At 35.8% G+C, this 25,248-nt stretch overlaps 1 protein-coding gene across 2 annotated transcripts in view; it reads right to left on the bottom strand.

The window, feature by feature from the left end:
* The window catches only part of QPRT (quinolinate phosphoribosyltransferase), a 137,580-nt gene that overhangs the window by 35,745 nt on the left and 76,587 nt on the right, over positions 1 to 25,248 (bottom strand). The window contains exons 3-4 of one of the 2 annotated variants that reach the window (XM_053695291.1): positions 17,173 to 17,447; positions 15,540 to 15,671 (exon numbers count right to left, since the gene is read on the bottom strand). In XM_053695291.1, coding sequence (XP_053551266.1) covers positions 15,540 to 15,671; positions 17,173 to 17,447 — 407 coding nt within the window. The remainder of the gene's footprint in view (positions 1 to 15,539; positions 15,672 to 17,172; positions 17,448 to 25,248) is intronic. The other variant, XM_053695292.1, reaches the window with a different exon arrangement.

The raw sequence follows: 25,248 nt of genomic DNA, 5'->3' as shown, positions 1-25,248 counted from the left end.
CCCCCCAAAATAAAAAAAAACCCTAGCCTAAACTACCAATAGCCCTTAAAAAGGCCTTTTGCGGGGCATTGCCCCAAAGTACAGCTCTTTTACCTGTAAAAAAAAAAAAATACAAACAACCCCCCAACAGTAAAACTCACCACCCACACAATCAACCCCCAAATAAAATACTAGCTAAAAAAACCTAAGCTCCCCATTGCCCTGAAAAGCGCATTTGGATGGGCATTGCCCTTAAAAGGGCAGTTAGCTCTTTTGCAAGCCCAAACCCCTAATCTAAACAAATAAACCCACCCAATACACCCTTAAAAAAAAACCTAAAGATCAACTTACCAGGAGACGTCTTCATCCAAGCCGGGGCAAAGTGGTCCTCCAGATGGGCAGAAGTCTTCATCCAAGCCGGGCAGAAGAGTTCCTCCAGATAGGAAGAAGTCTTCATCCAGACGGCATCTTTATCTTCATCCATCCGGCGCGGAGTGGGTCCATCTTCAAGACATCAGACGCAGAGCATCCTCTTCATCCGAAAGACTAACACAGAATAAAGGTACCTTTAAGTGACGTCATCCAAGATGTCGTCCCTTAGAATTCTATCAGCCAATCGGAATTAAGGTAGAAAAAAATCCTATTGGCTGATGCAATCAGCCAATAGGATTGAAGTTCAATCCTATTGGCATCAGCCAATAGGATTTTTTCTACCTTAATTCCGATTAGCTGATAGATTCCAACTGGCTGATAGAATTCTAAGGGACGCCATCTTGGATGACGTCACTTAACGGTACCTTCATTCTGTGTTAGTCTTTCGGATGAAGAGGATGCTCCGCGATAGAAGATGCCGTCTGGAAGACCACTTCTGCCCGACTTGGATGAAGACTTCTGCCTGTCTGGAGGACCAGTTCGCCCGGTTTGGATGAAGACATCTCCCAGTAAGTCGATCTTCAGAGGGTTAGTGTTAGTTTTTTTTAAGGGTGTATTGAGTGGGTTTATTTTTTAAATTAGGTGTTTGGGCTTGCAAAAGAGCTAACTGCCCTTTTCAGGGCAATGTGGAGCTTAGGTTTTTTAGCTAGTATTTTATTTTGGGGGTTGGTTGTGTGGGTGGTGGGTTTTACTGTTGGGGGGGTTGTTTGTATTTATTTTTTTACAGGTAAAAGAGCTGATTACTTTGGGGCAATGCCAATTTAAGGGCTATTGGTAGTTTAGTTTAGACTAGGGTTTTTTTTTATTTTGTGGGGAGTTTTTTTATTTTAATAGGGCTATTAGATTAGGTGTAATTAGTTTATATATCTGTAATTTGTTTATTTTCTGTAATTTAGTGTTTGTTTGTGTTTTTGTACTTTAGCTAATTTAATTTAGGTAATTTGTATTTAATTTAGTTAATTTATTTAATTATAGTGTAGCGTTAGGTGTAATTATAACTTAGGTTTTATTTTACAGGTACTTTTGTATTTATTTTAGCTAGGTAGTTATTAAAAAGTTAATAACTATTTAATAACTATTCTACCTAGTTAAAATAAATACAAACTTGCCTGCAAAATAAAAATAAATTCTAAACTAGCTACAATGTAACTATTAGTTATATTGTAGCTATCTTAGGGTTTATTTTATAGGTAAGTATTTAGTTTTAAATAGGAATAATTTAGTTAATGATAGGAATTTTAAGTTAGATTTCTTTTAATTATATTTAAGTTAGGGGGTGTTAGGGTTAGACTTAGATTTAGGGGTTAATAACTTTAATATAGTGGCGGCGACGTTGGGGGCAGCAGATTAGGGGTTAATAAATATAGGTAGGTGTCGGCGATGTTAGGGACGACAGATTAGGGGTTAATAATATTTAACTAGTGTTTGCGAGGCGGGAGTGCGGCAGTTTAGGGGTTAATATATTTATTATAGTGGTGGCGATGTCCGGTTCGGCAAATTAGGGGTTAAAAATGTTCTTTTAGTGTTTGCGATGTGGGAGGGCCTCTGTTTAGGGGTTAATAGGTAGTTTATGGGTGTTAGTGTACTTTTTAGCACTTTAGTTAAGAGTTTTATGCTACGTCGTTGTAGTGTAAAACTATTAACTACTGACTTTAATATGAGGTACCAGTTTTGACAGGAGAGGCTGTACCGCTCACTTTTTGGCAGACTCGTAATACTGGCGCTATGCAAGTCCCATTGAAAAAAAGAGGATACGCAATTTACGTAAGTGGATTTGCGGTATTTCCAAGTCTGGCCAAAAAAGTGAGCGGTACACCTGTACCTGCAAGACTTGTAATACCAGCGGGCTTTAAAAAGCAGCGTTAGGACCGGTGAACGCTGCATTTTAAGCCTAACGCAAAACTCGTAATGTAGCCGTATGTTTTTTTCATGTCTTCATCTACTTAACTGCAAAGGGCTCCAATGCACGTATATATCTATATATGTATTTATGTGTTTATATGTTGTATATATGTCTGTAAATACATATATACACATATAAATACATATATACACATACAAAACATAATTTATGTAAGAACTTACCTGATAAATTAATTTATTTCATAGTGGCAAGAGTCCATGAGCTAGTGACGTATGGGATATACAATCCTACCAGGAGGGGACAAACTTTCCCAAACCTCAAAATGCCTATAAATACACCTCCCACCTCACTAATACCTCAGTTTAATGTATAGCCAAGTAGTGAGGTGTAAAAAAGCATACAAAAGAGGAACTGGCAAAAATGTGCTTTTATACAAAAAAAATCATAACCACCAAAAAATAGGGTGGGTTTCATGGACTCTTGCCAATATGAAAGAAATTCATTTATCAGGTAAGTTCTTACATAAATTATGTTTTTTTTCATGTAATTGGCAAGAGTCCATGAGCTAGTGACGTATGGGATATAATACCCAAGATGTGGAACTCCACTCAAGAGTCACTAGAGAGGGAGGGATAAAATAAAAACGGCTATTTCCGCTGAGAAATTAAATTCAAATATTACGTTTTTCATAAAAATGATAAAAAACTCAATCATAGACACTAGAATCAAACTGAGACAGCTGCCTGAAGAACCTTTCTACCAAAGACAGCTTCCGAAGACGCAAACACATCAAAAAGGTAACATTTTAGTAAAAATATACAAAGAAGACCAAGCTGCTGCTATGCAAATTTTATCAAATGAAGCTCCATTCTTGAAAACCCAAGATATAGCGACTGATCTAGTAGAATGTAATACGCTGAGGCGAATACTGCTCCTCCTCCAAATAAGCTTTAAAAATCCAAAGCTCCGACCAAGATGTCAAGGAAATGGCAGAAGCATTCAGACTTTTTATGCAACCAGAAAAAATAACAAATAGACTAGAAGTCTTACTGAACACTAAGTAGTTTCAACATAATATTGCACAATTCTTACCACATTTAAAGAATGTAAAGTCCCCTTAGGAATATTCCTAGGGATAGTAAATGTTAGAACTAAGACTACTTATGGACATAGTGGAAGTCATATTTTTATTCCTAGGGATAGGACACAAAGAAGAAACCATAATCTCTCCATTAATGTTGTTAAAAATTCACAACCTAATGCAAACAAATGTAAGACATATCTCGCAAAACAGCTTATCTTGATGGAAATCAGATAAGGAGACTCACAAGAGAGAACAGACAATTCAGAATCTCTTCTAGCAGAATAAAAAAAACAAATAAATAACACTTTCCAAGAAAGTAGATAAATAACCAAAGAATGCAGAGACTCCAAAGGAAAAACCTGCAAAAACTTAAAAACCAAATTGAGACTCCAAGGAGGAGAACATGATTTAATAAAAGGCTTGATACGAAACAAAACCTGAACCAAACAGTGAAAATCAGGAAGCTGAACAATCTGTTTATGAAATAAGACAAAAAAAGCAGATTTGTCCTTTCAAAGGATTTACATACAAAAACCTGAATTCAGAACATCCTGAAGAAACTGTAAAATCCTAGGAATTCAGAAAAATGCCAAAAATAATCATGAGTGGAACACCATGAAATATAAGATTTCCAAACCCTAAATTAAAATTTCCTTGAAACAGATTTATAAACCTGTGTCATAGAGAAAAAATATTGGCTGATCTGAACAGATTGAACCTCAATCTGATTGGCTGATTGAATCAGCCAATCAGATTTTTCTTACCTTAATTCCGATTGGAATTCGAGGGACGCCATCTTGGATGACATCCCTTAAAGGAACCTTCATTCGTCGTTAGTCCTTCGGTTGAAGAGGATGGCTCCGCGTCGGCTGGATGGAAGATGGCTCTGCTCCGGATGGATGAAGATAGAAGACCCCGCTTGGATAAATACTTCTACCAGATGGAGGACCTCTTCTTGCACCGCTTGGATGAAGACTTCTACCGGATGGATGACATCTTCTTGCTCCACTTGGATGAAGAATTCGGCTCGGCTGAGTGAAGACGACTCAAGGTAGGGAGATCTTCAGGGGGTTAGTATTAGGTTTATTTAAGGGGGGTTTGGGTGGGTTAGAGTTGGGGTATGTGGGTGGTGGGTTTTAATGTTGGGGGGGTTGTATTTTTTTACAGGTAAAAGAGCTGATTACTTTGGGGCAATGCCCCGCAAAAAGCCCTTTTAAGGGCTGGTAAAAGAGCTGATTACTTTGTAATTTAGAATAGGGTAGGGCATTTTATTATTTTGGGGGGCTTTTTTATTTTATTAGGGGGCTTAGATTAGGTTTAATTAGTTTAAACTTCTTGTAATTTTTTTTATTTTCTGTAATTTAGTGTTTGTTTGTTTTTGTATTATAGATTAGTTTATATTTAATTGTATTTTAGTTTAGCTAATTGTAGTTAATTTATTTAATTAATTTATTGATAGTGTAGTGTTAGGTGTATTTGTAACTTAGGTTAGGATTTATTTTACAGGTAATTTTGTAATTATTTTAACTAGGTAGTTATTAAATAGTTAATAACTATTTAATAGCTATTGTACCTAGTTAAAATAAATACAAAGTTGCCTGTAAAATAAATATAAATCCTAAAATAGCTACAATGTAACTAATAGTTATATTGTAGCTATATTAGGGTTTATTTTATAGGTAAGTATTTAGTTTTAAATAGGAATAATTTATTTAATGATAGTAAATTTATTTAGATTATTTTTTAAATTATATTTAATTGGGGGGGTGTTAGGGTTAGACTTAGGTTTAGGGGTTATTAACTTTATTATAGTAGCGGCGATGGTGGGGTCGGCAGATTAGGGGTTAATAATTGTAGGTAGGCGGCGGCGATGTTAGGGAGGGCAGATTAGGGGTTAATACAATTTACTATAGTGTTTGCAAGGCAGGAGTGCGGCGGTTTAGGGGTTAATACATTTATTATAGTGGCGGCGAGGTCCGGTCGGCAGATGAGGGGTTAATAATTGTAGGTAGGTGGCGGCGACGTTGGGGGGGGCAGATTAGGGATAATAAATATAATGTAGGTGTTGTGGATGTTAGGGGCAGTAGATTAGGGGTTCATAGCTATAATGTAGGTTGCAGTGGCGTCCGGAGCGGCAGATTAGGGGTCAATAATAAAATGCAGGTGTCAGCGATAGCGGGGGCGGCAGATTAGGGGTTAATAAGTGTAAGGTTAGGGGTGTTTAGACTCGGGGTTCATGTTAGGGTGTTAGGTGTAGACTTAGAGAGTGTTTCCCCATAGGAAACAATGGGGCTGCGTTAGGAGCTGAACGCTGCTTTTTTGCAGGTGTTAGGTTTTTTTTCAGCCAGCTCAGCCCCATTGTTTCCTATGGGGATATCGTGCACGAGCACGTTTTTCCAGTTTACCGCTACCGTAGGCAACGCTGGTATTGAGGGTTGAAGTGGAGCTAAATTATGCTCAACGCTCCCTTTTCTGAGGCTAACGCAGCCATTCAGACAACTCTAAATACCAGTGTTGTCTTAAGGGTGCGCTGGGAAAAAAAGCAGCGTTAGCACCACGGGTCTTTACCGACAAAACTCTAAATCTAGGTGTAAGTGTTCAAATTCCATGCCTTCAAATTTAGAAATTTGAGATCCTATGAAAAACTGGGCCTTGAGACAAAAAAGGTCTGGTCTTATAAAAAGAGACCAAAGCTGGCAACTGAACATTCGGACAAAGTCCGCATACCAAAACCTGAAAAGCCATGCTGATGCTATCAGAAACACATAAGATTGTTCCATTATGATCTTGGAGATCACCCTTTGGAAGAAGAACCAGAGACGGAAAAAAGAAAGCAGGAAAAAACAGAACTGCTAAAGCATTCATCATTTCCGCCTGAAAATCACCAAACCTGGAAAGGTATCTGAAGATTCCTGTTCAAGTGAGAGGCCAACAGATCTATTTCTAGAAGACCCCACATCTGTAAAAGTAAAAAAAGAAAAAAAACTCATCTGGATGGAGAAACCACTCCCCCGGATGAATAAAATGACAGCTGAAATAATCTTCTTCCCAATTGTCTACACCTGAGATATGAATCGCAGAGTCTTGCCAAGAGTTGGATTCTGCCCAATAAAATATCAAAGATACTTTTTACATCGCTAAAAGACTGCAAGTCCCCCTTGATGATTGACATATGCCACTGTCTGTGACATTGTCTGATTGAAAACAAAAGTAAAGTTGTCTCTTTTGAAATAGAGGCCAAGCCTGAAGATCTCTAAAAATAGCATGGAGTATTCCAAACCCCTTGTGCTGTCAGAGATCCACAGACAGCTCCCCAACCTGAAAGACTTGCCTCTGTTGTGATCACAATCCATGAAGGACTAACAAAGGAGGCCCCTTTGAACAAAAAGGTGAGGGTTAAACCACCAAGTCAGAGAAAGCTTAGTGTTGGCATTAAAGTATATCAACTGTGTTAACTGAGTATAATCCTTGCACCACTGGTGCAACATGCAAAAGCTGTAAAGGTTTCATATGAAAATGAGCAAAGGAGATTGCGTCTGATGCAGTGATCATAAGACATAAAAACTTTCATGCACATAATCAGTGAAGAGAATTATAGAGACTGAAGGTTTAGACAAGCTAAGACCAATTTAATTGTCTCTTGTCTGTTAGAGAAAGAGTCATAGACCCTGAATCTTTCTTGGAAACCTAAGATGGTGACCTTGTCTGAAGAATCAAGAAACTCTTAGGTAAATTGATCCTCCAACCATATACTTGAAGAAACAACATTAGTTGTTTTGTGTGAGATTCAGCTAAAGAAAAAACTGAACTAGTACCAAGACATCGTCCAAAAACACTGAAATACCTTACCCTCTGATTACAGAAAGAACACCAAGAACCTTTGAGAAAAATCTTGGTGCTGTTGCTAGGCCAAATGGAAAAGCAACAAATTGGTAATGATTGTCTAGAAAAAAGAATCTCAGAAAACAATAGTGATCTGGATGAATCGAAAAATGAAAATATGCGACCTGTAAGTCTATAGTGGACATTAAATAACCTAGCTAAACAAAAGGTAGAATAGTCCTTATAGTCACCATCTTGAAAGTTGGGACTCTTACAAAATGATTTAAAGTTTTCAGATCCAGGATTGGATCCCTCTTAGGGACAATGAGTAGATTGAAAATACAAATCCAATCCCTGTTCCTGCTGAGGAACTGGTACAATCACCCCTGAAAACTCTAGTTCTGAATCACATTTCAGAAAAGCCTAAGCCTTTACAGGGTTCGTTGCAACATGAAAGAGAAAGAATCTTCCCAAGGAAGGTCTCATTCTAAAATCTATTCAAAACCTTAGAGAAACAATATTCTTTTGATTTTGGACTGAACCTGTCCAAATGTCTTGAAATAACTAAATCTGCCCCCTCCACACCAGAAGAACTGGTTTGAGGGCTGCACCTACATGTGGACTTAAAGGCTAAATTTGGTTTCTTATAAGGCTTGGAATTATTCCAATTCAGAGATAGCCTCTAATTAGAGCAAGAAGCCTTAGGGAAATTAGAGGTTTTCTGTTCTCTATCCTGACGAAAGGAACAAAAACAAATGAGAGCTTCAAATTTACCCTTAAATTACTTATCTAAGGGCAGAAAAAAACTCCCTTATCACCAGATATAATGGAGATAATACAATCCAATTGAGAACCAAACAAATTATTACCCTGAAAAGATAGATAATTTATATTTAGGCACCATGTCAGAATTTCAAGATTCAAACCATAAAGGTCTTCTAAATAGAATAGCTAAAAACATAGATTTGACATTAATCTTAAATTACATCAAATACAGTATCATAAATAAAATTATTCGTATATTGAAGCAAAAACAATGTTATATACTTCAGAATCTGATAACTGCTACACTGACTGTTCAACCAGAAAGTTGAAGCACTAGCAACATCATCCTAAGAATATAAACAGTATCTAAATATGCTCTTCTAAGGTAAGATTCAAGCTTCCTTAAAGGATCCTAAAAAAAATAAGTACTATCTTCCATAGGAATAGCAGTACATTCCCAAAAAGGAACCAGGTTTAGACCATTCTTTAGCAAACATATTACAGATAGCATCTAGAATAGGAAAAAACCCTCAGGAGTAACCTTAGAAATCTTTTAACACAGAATTTAAACAATTATCAACTTAGATATTAGGAGAACTAGACTCCTCAATATGTAAGGTTAAAAATACTTCCTTAAAAGAGAACGAAAATGTTAAATTTAAAAAAAGATGATTAGTCAATTACTATCTCTGATGCAGGATCCTCTGAGAGAAAGGAACCCTCATCAGCAGAAGATACTTAAGTATGCTGTCAGTCAGTACAAAATTGATTAAATCTATAACAAGTTTGGAAAGACCTTTATGGTGCAATAGCAGTCATAGCCTTCTTATGGCTGCAGCAGTAACATTTTTATATCTGCAGAACTTTTAGGTACATTAAACTGAGAAAGTAAAAACAGTAAATGTAATTGTACACATAGAAACATTATCAGCATATAATAATATGATAAAATAAGTGCCCATAATTAAGCTGAGGGAATAAAATCAGCTTGACAATAATAACACACTTAGCTTTTGGTAGAATTGTGTTCAGGCATCTTGGTTTCTACAGTAACATCAGAGGCAGGATCAGTTTGAGACATCTCGCAAAATGTAAAAAAAAAGAAAAATAACATTTAGACAAAATATCCAATTTCCACAATGTAACGGTTTCAGAAAATAGGAAAAATGCATGATAGAATTTTTATAGAAAAAAATAAAATAAAAAAGCAAGCATCATAGCTCTCTATAATAAAATGAAAGCAGCGAGCCAAAGAGGGAGAGGCTTAATATAACAAATGTAGGCGCCAAAAATGATGCAAACAAAGATGACGCAAATGCAGAGAAAAAAACTTGTGGCACCAAAGCTAACACAAAGAAATGACACAACTTGCGTCATAACGGGCGCGATGTTGTGACAAAAAAATTGCGTCAACAAAGACGCAAGAAATGACGCATTTCGCACAACAAAAATTTTGTGTCACAAATGACACAATAAAATACAGCATTTTGTGTCCTCGCGAGCCTAGTTTGCCCGCAAAAATTTTGAAAAACAAAGTCAAATTTGAAAAACTGAGGTAAGAAAAAAATGTACTTAAATAAAGTCCCCAAAACATAAATTCCATACTGAAACTGTTAGACTGCAAAAGGGAATTAAACATAGACCGGACTCATGGCAAATATATATATTTAAAACTTTATAACATAAAGTGCCAAACATAGCTGAGAGTGTCTTAAAAAAAAATAATATATACTTACCTGAAGACACCCAGCCACATATAGCAGACAGCCAAACCAGTACTGAAAAATATCAGCAGAAGTAATGGTAGAGGAGTATAACGTCAATCTGAAAAGGGAGGCAAGGAATGAATCCCTGCGACCAATTACAGAGAGCCTTTGAATAGAATTCCCCTAGGTGAAACCACTAAATCAACAGGCGATACTCTCTTCACATCCCTCTGACAAACACTGTACTCTGAGAGGAATTGGGCTTCAATATGCTTAGAAGCGCCTTTCACAACTTGCTTCACCGCCTCCACAGGGAGGCAAAGTTTGTAAAACTAAGGTATGAGTGAGGTGGGAGGTGTATTTATAGGCATTTTAAGGTTTGGGAAACTTTGCCCCCTCCTGGTAGGAATGTATATCCCATACGTCACTAGCTCATAGACTCTTGCCACTTAGATGAAATAAATACATATATACACATATAAATACCTATATACACATATAAATACATATATACACATATAAATACATATATACACATATAAATACCTATATACACATATAAATACATATACACACATATAAATACATATATATACACACATATAGAACATAAATCCTTTATTTGATAATGCAGGTAAAAGCATAGAGTATCGGCAGATACAGTTATTTAAACCAAGACTGACATTTTAACATAGACAGCTGGGCAATCTGCAGCAGACATGTTTCGTGCCTACAGGCACTTGTTCACTGCTCACAGGTGTCCCAGCTCATTATCCTTAAATAGGTATTTCTTAATGGTATAGAGACTCAAATGAGTAAATGGTAATCTAATTATTGTCTATGTTAATAACTATTATAATATATACAAATCACAGATACATATATACATATGAAAGTCACTAAGCTCAGATAAACACTTCAGTTCATACACTTAAAAATACTAATATGAACTATTGAAGATTAAATATGAATAAATACACATAAACTCTGTTCATAATCTTATAACCTAATGCATATAGTGAACAATCATAATATAGAGGGGCAATATACAAAGACAAGTGTATTAAATAGAGTGTGGAAGTCTAAGGATTAGATTTATACTTTCCCCTGTTTGATGTATAAATATACAAAATTCCTCTCTTATTTATGTTAAATATACAAATCTATGTCCCTTCTAAAATTTAATCCTTGCGGAATGATAGTATTGAGGGAAAAAATCCAGAATACTTCCCTAGTATTTAGCTTTAGGGAAGTATTCTGGATTTTTTCCCTCAATACTATCATTCCGCAAGGATTAAATTTTAGAAGGGACATAGATTTGTATATTTAACATAAATAAGAGAGGAATTTTGTATATTTATACATCAAACAGGGGAAAGTATAAATCTAATCCTTAGACTTCCACACTCTATTTAATACACTTGTCTTTGTATATTGCCCCTCTATATTATGATTGTTCACTATATGCATTAGGTTATAAGATTATGAACAGAGTTTATGTGTATTTATTCATATTTAATCTTCAATAGTTCATATTAGTATTTTTAAGTGTATGAACTGAAGTGTTTATCTGAGCTTAGTGACTTTCATATGTATATATGTATCTGTGATTTGTATATATTATAATAGTTATTAACATAGACAATAATTAGATTACCATTTACTCATTTGAGTCTCTATACCATTAAGAAATACCTATTTAAGGATAATGAGCTGGGACACCTGTGAGCAGTGAACAAGTGCCTGTAGGCACGAAACATGTCTGCTGCAGATTGCCCAGCTGTCTATGTTAAAATGTCAGTCTTGGTTTAAATAACTGTATCTGCCGATACTCTATGCTTTTACCTGCATTATCAAATAAAGGATTTATGTTTTATCTGCATTTGAGGATCCGGACTTTTCTTTGTATCCTATACACTTTTTCAGCGCTCTTTGGATGAAGTGAGCGCTGCAGCTTGGATCCCCTGCGCAGAACGTCTATGAGTGACGTCTCCCACGCTCCAGTGTGCCGTAGCCAGGAAGGAGGAAGCATTAGACGGGTAGTGTGAGCGCAAGGCGAGTGTTTGTTACATATACACACATATATATATATATATATATATATACATATATACACATATATAAATACATATATACACATATAAATACATATATACACATATATAAATACATATATATACACACATATAAATACATATATATATATACACACATATAAATACATATATATATATATATATATATATATATATATATATATATACACACACACATATAAATATACTAGGCGATAAGCCTGCTCAGAGGGCAGTCTATTTAAAAAAAAAACAAAAAAACTACAAACCCCAATGCTAAAATTACACAAAATAAAAGATGTAAAATTACCCAAAAAAATAAACAAAGCTATCCAAAATAAAAAAATTAAATCTAAACTTATACCCCTATAAAAAATCCCCCCAAAATAAAAACACCCCTAATCTAAAGGGCTTTTTTTAGGGCATTGCCCTAAGTTAAGTAGCTCTTTTACCTAAACTAATTGCCATTTACCACCTAACAGTAAAACCCCTCACCCACCAAATCCCACCCAAAATAAAAAAACTAACACTAAAAAAACCTAAACCTAAAGGGGCATTTCTATGGGCCATGCCCTTAAAAGGCCATTCAGCTATTTTCCAGCCCAAAAAACCTAATCTAATAAAAAATAAAGCCACTTAAAAAAAAAAAGCCTAAGACTAAGCCCCAAATAGGTACTCACCGTTCCTGAAGTCCGGCGGAGAAGGTCCTCTTCCAGGCGTCTCTATCATCTTCTATCTTCATCCAAGACGAAGGCGGCATGGAGGTGCTGAGCTGTCTTCCCCGATGCGTGGATCCTCAGCGGCGGTCCTCAACGGCGGCAGTCTTCCACTGAAGATTGAATGCAAGGTACCGCATTCAATTTGGGGTACCTTGCATTCCTAATGGCTGAAATTTTGAAATCAGCCAATAGGATTAGAGCTACTGAAATCCTATTGGCTGTTCAAATCTGCCAATAAGATTTCAGTAGCTCTCATCCTATTGGCTGATTTCAAAATTTCAGCCAAGAGGAATGTAAGGTACCCCAATAAAAATGGGGTACCTTGCTTTTAATCTTCAGTGTGCAGCGGACAATCACAGGAAGCGGAGCTCCGCACAGCTTTAGACCACCCCCGCTGAAGACCACCGTTGAGAAACGCCACTGAGGATCCGTGCATCAGGGAAGCTAGCTCCGCACCTCCGCATCGTGCCGCCTTCGCTCCGAATGAAGATAGAAGATGATGGAGCCGTCTGGATGAAGACCTTCTTCGCCGGACTTCAGGAACGGTGAGTACCTATTTGGGGGTTAAATTTAGTTTATTTTTTATTTTTTAAGATTAGGGATTTAATGGGCTTGTAAAACAGCTGAATGCCCTTTTAAGGGCAATGCCCATAAAAATGCCCCTTTGGGGCAATGGGTAGATTTAGGTTTTTTTAAGTGTTAGGTTTTTTTTATTTTGGGGGGTTTGGTGGGTGGGGGTTTTTTACTGTCAAGGAGGACTTAGTATTTAAACTTAAAAAGAGCTGTTTAACTTAGGGCAATGCCCTACAAAAGGCACTTTTAAGGGCTATTGTTAGTTTAGATTAGGGGGCTTTTTTATTTTCATAGGGATTAGGTTTAATTTTTTTATCTTTGATAATTTTGTTTATTTTTTTCTGTAATGTTAGACTTTTTTATTTTTTGTCATCTTAGATTCATTTTTGTAATTTAGTGTTTAATTATAATTTTGTAGTAATTGTGGTTACTTTAGGGGGTGTTAGGTAAGAGGGCTTAGTAATTAAAATACAGCTAGATTACAAGTTTTGCGTTGCGGCTTATAACGCTGAAAATATGGCATTTTCAGTGTTAAAACAGCACCGCAGCTATTACAAGTCTTGTCGGTATAGGTGTGCCGCACACCTTTTAGCCTGTACCGCAACAGCAGTCCCGCACACGTAAAAAATTACGTATTTTCATGGGATTCCCATAGCGCCGATATTACGAGTTTTGCGATGAGGCTAAAAAGAGAGCGTTACAGCCTAAAACGACAAGATCTGTACCGCCATCTAAAGTTAGTAGTTATGAGTTTTACGTTACAAAGCTGTAACATAAAACTCATAACTAAAGTGTTAAAAAGTACACTAACACCCATAAACTACCTATTAACCCCTAAACCGAGGCCCTCCCGCATCGCAAACACTAATACATTTATTAACCCCTAATCTGCTGCTCCCAATATCGCTGTCACTAATAAAATTTATTAACCCCTATTCCGCTGCTCCCCGACATCGTCACCACTATACTAAAGTTATTAACCCCTAAACTGCCACCATCCCGCATAAAAAACACTATTTAAATATTAATCCCTAATCTCCCGTCCGCCCACACCGCCGCTATAATAAACCTTTTAACCCCTAAACCGCAAGCCCCCACAACGAAATATACTAAAATAAAATATTAACCCCTAAACTGCAAGCCCCCCACAACAAAATATACTAAAATAAACTATTAACCCCTAAACCGAAATCCCCCACAACAAAATAAATTAATTTAAACTAGTAAACCCTAAACCTAACGACCCCCTAACTTTATATTAAAATTACAATTTCCCTATCTTAAATTAAATTAAAACTTACCTCTCAAATTAAAAAAAATAATTTTAAACTAACTACCAATAAAAAATCCTAACACTACTCTAAATTACAAAAAAAACAACAAATGATCAAAAATAAAAAAGAATTACACCTAATCTAATAGCCCTATCAAAAAAACCAAAAAAAACTAGCCTACAATAAACTACCAGTGGCCCTTAAAGGGACACTGAACCCAAATTTTTTATTTCGTGATTTAGATAGAGTATGGCATTTTAAGCAACTTTCTAATTTACTCCTATTATCAAATTTTCTTTATTCTCTTGGTAGCTTTATTTGAAATGCAAGAATGTAAGTTTAGATGCCGGACCATTTTTGGTGAACAACCTGGGTTGACCTTGCTGATTGGTGGATAAATGAATCCACCAATAAAAAAGTGCTGTCCAAAGTACTGAACCAAGAAAAAAGCTTAGATGCATTCTTTTTGATAATTTTTGATAAAATTTGATAATAGAAGTAAATCACAAAGTTGCTTAAAATTGCATGCTCTATCTGAATCATGAAAGAACAAATTTGGGTTCAGTGTCCCTTTAAAAGGGCCTGTTGTGGGGCATTGCCCCAAAGATATCAGCTTTTTTACCTGTAAAAAAAAAATACAAACACCCCCCCAACAGTAAAACCCACCACCCAACCAATCCCCCCAAATAAAAAAACCTATCTAAAATAACTTAAGCTCCCCATTGCCCCGAAAAGTGCATTTGTATGGGCATTTAGCTCTTTTACTGCCCAGACCCTAACCTAAAAAATAAAACCCACCCAATAAACCCTTAAAAAAAGCCTTACACTAACCCCCTGACGATCCACTTACAGTTTTTGAAGTCCCGCTTGGACAATCTTCATCCAGGCGGCCTCTTCAGCCCAGTGGCGACGTCCTGACCCAAGCGGAGAGAAGTCTTCATCATCTTCTATCTTGATCCCGGAGGCGCGGAGTGGGTCCATCCTGAAGAAATCCGGCGCGGAACAGCCTCTTCATACGGTCTCCGCCATACACTTAATCTTCAATGCAAGGGACGCAATTCAAGATGGCATCCCTTGCATTCCTATTGGCTGAAAAATTTGAGACAGCAGGAGTCTGACAGAGAGTGAGTGTATAACACACAGAGACAGCAGGAGTCTGACAGAGAGTGAGTGTATAACACACAGAGACAGCAGGAGATTGAACAAATAACACTGGGACACAAACATAAGTTACTATCTCAAGCACCTCGGCAGGTAAGTTATCTAACATGATGATATCAGCTCCGGCCTCAGCTGCCTCTAAAGCTTCCTCCAATGAGCGGCACTCAACCTCTACCTTCAGAGTGAGTCCAGCAAGACTGCGCACACCAGCGAGTGCCTATGGGAAAGACGCAATGTCTGAGACAACACAACATTCTCTTTATGCAACCTACAAACCAACCATCTGCTGTACCTACCCCATCACAGTCACATGATGCCATCTGCTGTACCTACCCCATCACAGTCACATGATGCCATCTGCTGTACCTACCCCATCACAGTCACATGATGCCATCTGCTGTACCTACCCCATCACAGTCACATGATGCCATCTGCTGTACCTACCCCCTCACAGTCACATGATGCCATCTGCTGTACCTACCCCCTCACAGTCACATGATGCCATCTGCTGTACTTACCCCATCACAGTCACATGATGCCATCTGCTGTACTTACCCCATCACAGTCACATGATGCCATCTGCTGTACCTACCCCATCACAGTCACATGATGCCATCTGCTGTACCTACCCCATCACAGTCACATGATGCCATCTGCTGTACCTACCCCATCACAGTCACATGATGCCATCTGCTGTACCTACCCCATCACAGTCACATGATGCCATCTGCTGTACCTACCCCATCACAGTCACATGATGCCATCTGCTGTACTTACCCCATCACAGTCACATGATGCCATCTGCTGTACTTACCCCATCACAGTCACATGATGCCATCTGCTGTACTTACCCCATCACAGTCACATGATGCCATCTGCTGTACCTATCCCATCACAGTCACATGATGCCATCTGCTGTACCTATCCCATCACAGTCACATGATGCCATCTGCTGTACCTATCCCATCACAGTCACATGATGCCATCTGCTGTACCTATCCCATCACAGTCACATGATGCCATCTGCTGTACCTATCCCATCACAGTCACATGATGCCATCTGCTGTACTTACCCCATCACAGTCACATGATGCCATCTGCTGTACTTATCCAATCACAGTCACATGATGCCATCTGCTGTACTTACCCCATCACAGTTACATGATGCCATCTGCTTTACCTACCCCAGTCACATGCCATCTGCTGTACCTACCCCAGTCACATGATGCCATCTGCTGTATTTACCCCAGTCACATGATGCCATCTGTTGTACCTACCCCAGTCACATGATGCCATCTGCTGTACCTACCCCATCACAGTCACATGATGCCATCTGCTGTACTTACCCCATCACAGTCACATGATGCCATCTGCTGTACCTACCCCAGTCACATGATGCCATCTGCTGTACTTACCCCATCACATTTACATGATGCCATCTGCTGTACTTACCCCATCACAGCCACATGATGCTATCTGCTGTACTTACCCCATCAGTCACATGTTGCCATCTGCTGTACTTACCCCATCACAATAACATGATGCCATCTGCTGTACTTACCCCATCAGTCACATGTTGCAATCTGCTGTACTTACCCCATCACAGTCACAAGATGCCATGTGCCACACTTGGCTGCATAATGCTTACAAATTACCATGTACTATGCTCCCTAGTTCCCACCCACTGTGCTATCTGTTGCCACCTTGTGCGTAGTTACCTGTGAGACTCCTCCCATCGCCCACACATGGTTGTCTTTTAACATGAGCAAATCACTAATGCCGTATCGATGCGTCCCAGCTCCACCGACAAGCAGCGCATATTTCTCTGCTAGACGAAATCCTGGTGTGGTTTTCCTTGTCCCTGTGACTTGACCCATCCAACCAGTGGCTTTTGCTCTCTGGGTCACCTCCCTGGCTTGTGTTGCTATGCCACTGATTCGCGAGAGAGCGTTGAGAGCAGGACGCTCAGCTATAAGTATGTCATTGATGCGACCTAGAGAGAAGGACAAACAAGTTATCTGTGCATATATAAACATTTATTGTGTGTGCAGACCTTATGTAATGTGGTGCTTAATCACTGATATATACTGTACATATATAGACATTTATTGTGTGTGCAGACCTTTTGTAATGCAGCACTTAATTACTGATATATATTGTGCATACATAAACATTTATTGTGTGTGCAGACCTTATGTAATGCAGCACTTAATTACTGATATATACTGTGCATATATAAACATTTATTGTGTGTGCAGACCTTTGTAATGTAGCACTTAATTACTGATATATACTGTGCATTTATAAACATTTATTGTGTGCGCAGACCTTTTGTAATGCAGCACTTAATTACTGATATATACTGTGCATATATAAATATTTATTGTATGTGCAGACCTTATGTAATGCAGCACTTAATTACTGATATATACTGTGCAAATATAAACATTTATTGTGTGTACAGACCTTATGTAATGCAGCACTTAATTACTGATATATACTGTGCATATATAAACATTATTGTGTGTGCAGACCTTATGTAATGCAGCACTTAATTACTGATATATACTGTGCAAATATAAACATTTATTGCGTATGCAGACCTTATGTAATGCAGCACTTAATTACTGATATATACTGTGCATATATAAACATTATTGTGTGTGCAGACCTTATGTAATGTAGCACTTAATTACTGATATATACTGTGCATATATAAACATTTATTGTGTGTGCAGACCTTATGCAATGCAGCACTTAATTACTGATATATACTATGCTTATATAAACATGTATTGTGTGTGCAGACCTTATGTAATGCAGCACTTAATTACTGATATATACTGTGCATATATAAACATGTATTGTGTGTGCAGACCTTATGTAATGCAGCACTTAATTACTGATATATACTATGCATATATAAACATTTATTGTGTGTGCAGACCTTATGTAATGCTGCACTTAATTATTGTTATATACTGTGCATATATAAACATTAATTGTATGTGCAGACTTTACCTAATGCAGCACTTAATTACTGATATATACTGTGCAAATATAAACATTTATTGTGTGTGCAGACCTTATGTAATGTGACATATAATTACTGATATATACTGTGCATATATAAACATTTATTGTGTGTGCAGACCTTATGTAATGCAGAACTTAATTACTGATATATACTGTGCATATATAAACATTTATTGTGTGTGCAGACCTTATATAATGTAGCACTTAATTACTGATATATACTGTGCATATATAAACATTTATTGTGTGTGCAGACCTTTTGTAATGTGGCGCTTAATTACTGATATATACTGTACATATATAGACATTTATTGTGTGTGCAGACCTTTTGTAATGTGGCGCTTACTTACTGATATATACTGTGAGTAGATGTCAAACACCTTTTTGACAGGTACCACGCCCCTTTTTCACACCTTTGATAGATTGACACGCCCCTTTCTCCACCCTTAATCCCGCCCCTTTGTAATATCAATTTGATATAAAATTGATATAAAAAGGTGATTTTGATATAAAATTGATATAAAATTTATATAAAAAAAAAGTCATTTTATATTAAATTGATATAAAATTGATATAAAACTGATATAAAATTAATATAAAAAAGTCATTTTATATTAAATTGATATAAAATTGATATAAAAAAAGGTGATTTTGATACAACTGAATTGATATGTATATTTATTAGGATTAAAAGGTTAAAGAATTGTATTATTGATATTTTGATTTATAAAAGATAAATGTTATTTAATTCTAAAAGTTGTAAATAACACTTTGATATTGTATTCTATTAAGCTTAAGATTTCTCTATAATGTTCAACAGGTTTAATAAGACATGTCAGCACTTGTCTTTTGCCAGAAATGCTACACGGCATGTTAGGACATGTCTTTTACTCAAAACAGACTAATAATATCTCTCACACGTATTTTTAATAAAAAAGTCATTGTCTTTTACTCGAAACAGCATAATAATATCTCTCACACATATTTTTAATAAAAAAGTATATAAATCAATGTTTTATAAAAATTCGCTGTATACTGCTTAAAGAATGGAGTCTGTTAACGGCGATCGTGGACTTGTATTAAGAGAATTATATCATAACCCCACAAACCCCGGGTCATTAGGCGGTGTTGAAAGTCTGTACAAAGAATCTAAAAAATATGGATTCAACAGAAAAAAAATTGTTAAATTTTTAAATCAGCAAGATGTTTATACGCTACATAAACCGGTCAGACGTAATTTTGAAAGAAATAAAATATATGCCCCTTCTTTAGATATACAATGGCAAGCTGACCTGGTATCTATGATAGACTACCATAAATATAATGACGGTATAAAGTATATTCTAACCGTTATAGATTGTTTTTCTAAATACGCTTGGGGTGTTGGATTATATAATAAAACTGGACCAAGTATCGCAAAGGGATTTGAAACAATATTCAAAGATGGGCGTGTACCTATGAAAATACAGACTGACAAAGGCAAAGAATTTTTAAATGGAACCGTACAGAAGTTATTGAAAAAGTTTAAAATTCAACATTTTGTTGCAAACAACTGTGTTAAAGCAGCAATCGTAGAACGATTTAACCGTACTTTAAAGACTAGAATGTGGCGCTATTTTACACATCACAACACACACAGATATATAAACATATTGAACAAATTAATTCATAGTTATAATAATACATACCACAGGACCATACGCTGTAAACCGGTAGAAGTGACGCAAGAAAACTCACTCGTCGTCTGGAAAAATATTTACGGTTCCTCACCAAAAACTAAAAAGGTTAAACCTGTTTTAAAAATTGGTGACCACGTCAGGATTTCGAAACATAAGGGCACGTTCACAAAAGGTTATGAGCAAAATTTCCCTGATGAAATATTTATAATCGAAGGTGTGAATACAAGAGGATTTAAACCTCTTTACAAACTGAAAGATTTAGCTGATGAGACGATCGAAGGTAGCTTTTACCCCGAAGAACTTCAAAAAGTGACACAAGATAAAAACCGCATTTACAAAATAGAAAAAATCTTAAAACAGAAAAGTTTTAGGAGAAAGCAGTACGTTTATGTTAAATAGAAGGGCTATCTGGATAAATTTAACAGCTGGATACTCAAAAGTCAGTTAACCGATATATAGAACAATGGAAGCATCACCATTTTACTTAACGCTGCCTAGCAACGCTTCGTACAACATTTTTCCTAAAAACCAGATATCTAGTTTTACAACAAAGTTAGCTAAACCCGTTATATTAAAAGGAGAATGGGAAGTAGCTCTGACGGAGATACAATATCCCCATACGTGGGACACCATAGATGCCGCTGATTCTAGAATAATTGTTACGGCACCAAACAAATTCACTACGCCGTTAGCCATAAAAGCCGGTTATTATAAAGATATAAGCGATTTAATAAAACCTATCAATGAAAAATTATCATCTCTCCAAAATCTGATTTCTCTTCAGGCATTATGTATTCAACACCGTATTGATCTACATCGGGCATAGAGCCTGTATAGTTCTGATTCTCAACTGTGTTAAAAAAATGAGGAAAATAGCCTTTAGATTCTTTAAAACCTAAGGCTTTTGGTAGCTTGCTCAGTTTCATCGGCAAAAAATTTAGAGAATCTATAAAACGTATGTGTAAGTCAGACACTGTGACGCATAACAGTTTACCGCCTTGAGCCAACAACTTGACATCTACTCTCTCTTTTACCAGCTGTTGCACCACAAAATAAGAATCATACCTGCCGCCGTTATGCGCTATAAACGTGTGTTTAGCAAATTTGCTTCTAATGAAATGTCTGACAAAATCTTGCACACAATCAACGCCTTGAAACTCCCACGCTAATGCACCATCTATCGAACTAGCGTAAACATCATTTGGTTTGTGTACACCTGTTTCTTGCGTGCATTCAAAATCGTAAACTATGTATGTAGTGTTTGATGTTGGGGGTTTGTAAGGCCGCATGTAACACAGGTGGGTGTCAAGCTCATCAATCTTACATCGGCAAACTTCACAGGTTGGTGGGACACATTTGTGACCGTCTTTCCTAACATAGCCACAACATTTCTCACAATATTCTTTGGCAACACAATCTACTTTACCATCTTTTGCTAATTCAACGTGCAAAGTCAAACACATCTGCGAACGAACAAAAACACGACAACTGGAACAGCGATCTATTTCAGATGTAACGTTGACACATTTCTTTCTGTGACAAGCCCTACAAAAGTATCTGCATGTGTGTTTGTTCTTGTGATGAAAAACAGAGTGACAATACTGACAGAAGAAATCATTCCCGATAAATGATGTTTTTAATACCGTAGTAATGTTTATCATGGTACAGAATAAATAATACTTTATCCGCACAGTGCTCACTTGTACAAAAATACTGCCAGGAACCCTGATTGTGATAAAGTATTTTTATTGTAACATTCAAATGTTTTTCAAAAGCGTGAATATCACTAAAAGTAACAAGTCTATCATCCGGTATGTGTAGTATTTTGTGCATCTCCCTGGCTTGTTCGATTAGTACGGCGTCAGTAGCGACACTTTTGTCCTCTAAAAGAGCTTTGAGACTGGCTGCCAGACACAAATTATTATCATAGTTGTTAAAATTAAACAAAAATTGTCTTTTTGTATTTAAGATGGTGCTATAGGTAATGGAACGGAACTTTCTACGTCTGAAAATACCGCCTGCTCTATTTCTAATAATAATGACAACAAGCCTTAAACAGCCATTACCGATACACTCGGCATTACTCTGTAACAACCCCGCAACATTTCTTAAAAAAGAATCAGCATTTAGACAATCCACATCCCTTCTCAAAGAATACAAAGGTCTAGAGATATTATTAGTCTGTTTTGAGTAAAAGACATGTCCTAACATGCCGTGTAGCATTTCTGGCAAAAGACAAGTCCGACATGTCTTATTAAACCTGTTGAACATTATAGAGAAATCTTAAGCTTAATAGAATACAATATCAAAGTGTAATTTACAACTTTTAGAATTAAATAACATTTATCTTTTATAAATCAAAATATAAATAATACAATTCTTTAACCTTTTAATCCTAATAAATATACATATCAATTCAGTTGTATCAAAATCACCTTTTTTATATCAATTTTATATCAATTTAATATAAAATGACTTTTTTATATTAATTTTATATCAGTTTTATATCAATTTAATATAAAATGACTTTTTGTTTTATATCAATTTTATATCAAAATCACCTTTTTATATCAATTTTATATCAAATTGATATTACAAAGGGGCGGGATTAAGGGTGGAGAAAGGGGCGTGTCAACTCGTCAAAGGTGTGAAAAAGGGGCGTGGTGCCTGTCAAAAAGGTGTTTGACATAACCTCCATACTCTTACTACTACTGTGCATATATAAACATTTGTGTGTGCAGACCTTATGTAATGTAGCACTTAATTACTGATATATACTGTGCATATATAAATATTTATTGTGTGTGCAGACCTTATGTAATTATGCACTAGATTACTGATATATACTGTGCATATATAAACATTTATTGTGTGTGCAGACCGTTTGTAATGCAGCACTTAATTACTGATATATACTGTGCACATATAAATATTTATTGTGTGTACAGACCTTATGTAATGCTTAACTTAATTACTGATATATACTGTGCATATATAAATATTTATTGTGTATGCAGACCTTATGTAATGCAGCACTTAATTACTGATATATACTGTGCATATATAAATATTTATTGTGTATGCAGACCTTATGTAATGCAGCACTTAATTACTGATATATACTGTGCACATATAAATATTTATTGTGTATGCAGACCTTATGTAATGCAGCACTTAATTACTGATATATACTGTGCATATATAAATATTTATTGTGTATGCAGACCTTATGTAATGCAGCACTTAATTACTGATATATACTGTGCACATATAAATATTTATTGTGTGTACAGACCTTATGTAATGCAGCACTTAATTACTGATATATACTGTGCATATATAAACATTTATTGTGTGTGCAGACCTTATGTAATGTAGCACTTAATTACTGATATATACTGTGCATATATAAACATTTATTGTGTGTGCAGACCTTATGTAATGCAGCACTTAATTACTGATATATACTGTGCATATATAAATATTTATTGTGTGTACAGACCTTATGTAATGCTTAACTTAATTACTGATATATACTGTGCATATATAAACATTTACTGTATGTGCAGACCTTATGTAATGCGGCACTTAATTACTGATATATACTGTGCATATATAAACATTTATTGTGTGTGCAGACCTTATGTAATGTGACATATAATTACTGATATATACTGTGCATATATAAACATTTATTGTGTGTGCAGACCTTATGTAATGTGACATATAATTACTAATATATACTGTGCATATATAAACATTTATTGTGTGTGCAGACCTTATGTAATGCGGCACTTAATTACTGATATATACTGTGCATATATAAATATTTATTGTGTGTGCAGACCTTATGTAATGTAGCACTTAATTACTGATATATACTGTGCATATATAAACATTTACTGTATGTGCAGACCTTATGTAATGCAGCACTTAATTACTGATATATACTGTGCATATATAAACATTTACTGTATGTGCAGACCTTATGTAATGCGGCACTTAATTACTGATATATACTGTGCATATATTAACATTTATTGTGTGTGCAGACCTTATGTAATGCAGCACTTAATTACTGATATATACTGTGCATATATAAATATTTATTGTATGTGCAGACCTTATGTAATGTGGCACTTAATTACTGATATATACTGTGCATATATAAACATTTATATTGTGTGCACAGACCTTATGTAATGTAGCACTTAATTACTGATATATACTGTGTATATATAAACATGTATTGTGTGTGCAGACCTTATGTAATGCAACACTTAATTACTGATATATACTGTGCATATTTAAACATTTATTGTGTGTGCAGACCTTATGTAATGCAACACTTAATTACTGATATATACTGTGCATATATAAACATTTATTGTGTGTGCAGACCTTATGTAATGCAGCACTTAATTACTGATATATACTGTGCATATAAAAACATTTATTGTGTGCGCAGACCTTATATAATGCAGCACTTAATTACTGATATATACTGTGCATATATAAACATTTATTGTGTGTGCAGACCTTATGTAATGTGGCACTTAATTACTGATATATACTGTGCATATATAAACATTTATTGTGTGCACAGACCTTATGTAATGTAGCACTTAATTACTGATATATACTGTGTATATATAAACATGTATTGTGTGTGCAGACCTTATGTAATGCAACACTTAATTACTGATATATACTGTGCATATATAAACATTTATTGTGTGTGCAGACCTTATGTAATGCAACACTTAATTACTGATATATACTGTGCATATATAAACATTTATTGTGTGTGCAGACCTTATGTAATGCAGCACTTAATTACTGATATATACTGTGCATATAAAAACATTTATTGTGTGCGCAGACCTTATATAATGCAGCACTTAATTACTGATATATACTGTGCATATATAAACATTTATTGTGTGTGCAGACCTTATGTAATGTAGCACTTAATTACTGATATATACTGTGCACATATAAACATTTATTGTGTGTGCAGACCTTATGTAATGCAGCACTTAATTACTGATATATACTGTGCATATATAAACATTTTTA

The sequence above is a fragment of the Bombina bombina genome, chromosome 11 (genome assembly GCF_027579735.1).
Source record: "Bombina bombina isolate aBomBom1 chromosome 11, aBomBom1.pri, whole genome shotgun sequence".
NCBI classification, from domain to species: Eukaryota; Metazoa; Chordata; class Amphibia; order Anura; family Bombinatoridae; genus Bombina; species Bombina bombina.
This window is presented reverse-complemented; position numbering and strand designations above follow the sequence as displayed.